The following is a 1,228-nucleotide window of genomic DNA, read 5'->3' on the forward strand; positions in this document are numbered from 1 at the left end:
CTATATGCAGATACTACTGACAGTTTTTCTAAATGCCCCTTTGACCTCCTGGTTCCTGAGGCTGTAAATTAGGGGGTTCAACATTGGTATTATCAATGCATAGAAAACGGATGCCACTCTGTCATGGGCCATTGAGTGACTTGAGCTGGGCTTAATGTACATGAAGACAAGTGTGCCAAAAAATAAGGTGACACATATAAAATGTGAGGAACAAGTGCTGAAGGCCCTCCATCTCCCTTGAGATGAACTTATCTTTAGAATCGTAGACACAATGTACGTGTAAGATACCAGGATAATGGTGAGGCATATAATAATGATGCTACCGGCCACTATAACCAGCACAGCCTCATTTAAGGTAGTGTCAGAGCAGGCAATCTTCAAGATGGGAGGAATGTCACAACAGAAATGGGTGATCTCATTTGATGCACAGTAGGGCAAACTGAATGTGAAAACAGTGTGTGTCAGTGCATAAAACGAGCAAAAAAAATATGAAAAAATCATGAGTAGAATGCAGGTTCTACGGTTCATGATGACAAAATACAGCAATGGATTACAGATAGCTGTATACCGATCATAGGCCATTACGGCAAGGAGGAACACCTCTGTACCTCCCAAGGCAAATGATATAAACATCTGAATTACACACCCTGGAATCGAAATTGTATTCTTCTCTACTACAAAGTTGACAAGCATTTTGGGCGTTGTAGCTGAGGAATAACAGATGTCTATACAGGACATATTACACAGCAGGAAGTACATAGGTGTATGAAGTTGACAATTCAGACAGATCAATGTTATGATCCCAATATTTCCAAAAATAGTAATTATATAGACCATGAGGAAGAACATGAGGAGTGGAACCTGCAACACTGGATCATCTGTAAGTCCTAAGAAAATGAACTCTGTTACCCGGGACCAGTTTCCTGTTGGCATTAGTCCAGGAAAAGGAACCTTTCAGGAAAGAATAGAGAATCAGAGATAGAAATGAGAAGTGGCATTTCAATTACTTTTATGCAAGAAGAGAATATGCAATTACATGGAATATAGGCATATAACTACATGGCTAGTATTCAACAGAAGGCAGGATGTTTTCAGGACTGTGAAATTAGTATGCATGATATTAGCATTCAACATGAACAGGTAATTATGAACTGAGTTTAGGAAATGGGTTCTCTGTCCAGTGTATTAGGATACGATGCACTTGTAATAAGGTCAGAATACCTTTCAC

The 1,228-nt window shown here is 39.4% G+C and overlaps 1 protein-coding gene across 1 annotated transcript; it reads right to left on the reverse strand.

Annotated features, from left to right (window-relative positions):
* On the reverse strand, positions 1-933 carry LOC146853890 (olfactory receptor 8U3-like). Its single transcript, XM_085650436.1, has one exon. It carries the CDS (start codon positions 931-933, stop codon positions 1-3), a length of 933 nt encoding a protein of 310 aa, XP_085506562.1.
* Between the last annotated feature and the right edge of the window lie 295 nt (positions 934-1,228).

This window comes from Triturus cristatus, chromosome 4_1 (genome assembly GCF_964204655.1).
Source record: "Triturus cristatus chromosome 4_1, aTriCri1.1, whole genome shotgun sequence".
NCBI lineage: Eukaryota > Metazoa > Chordata > Amphibia > Caudata > Salamandridae > Triturus > Triturus cristatus.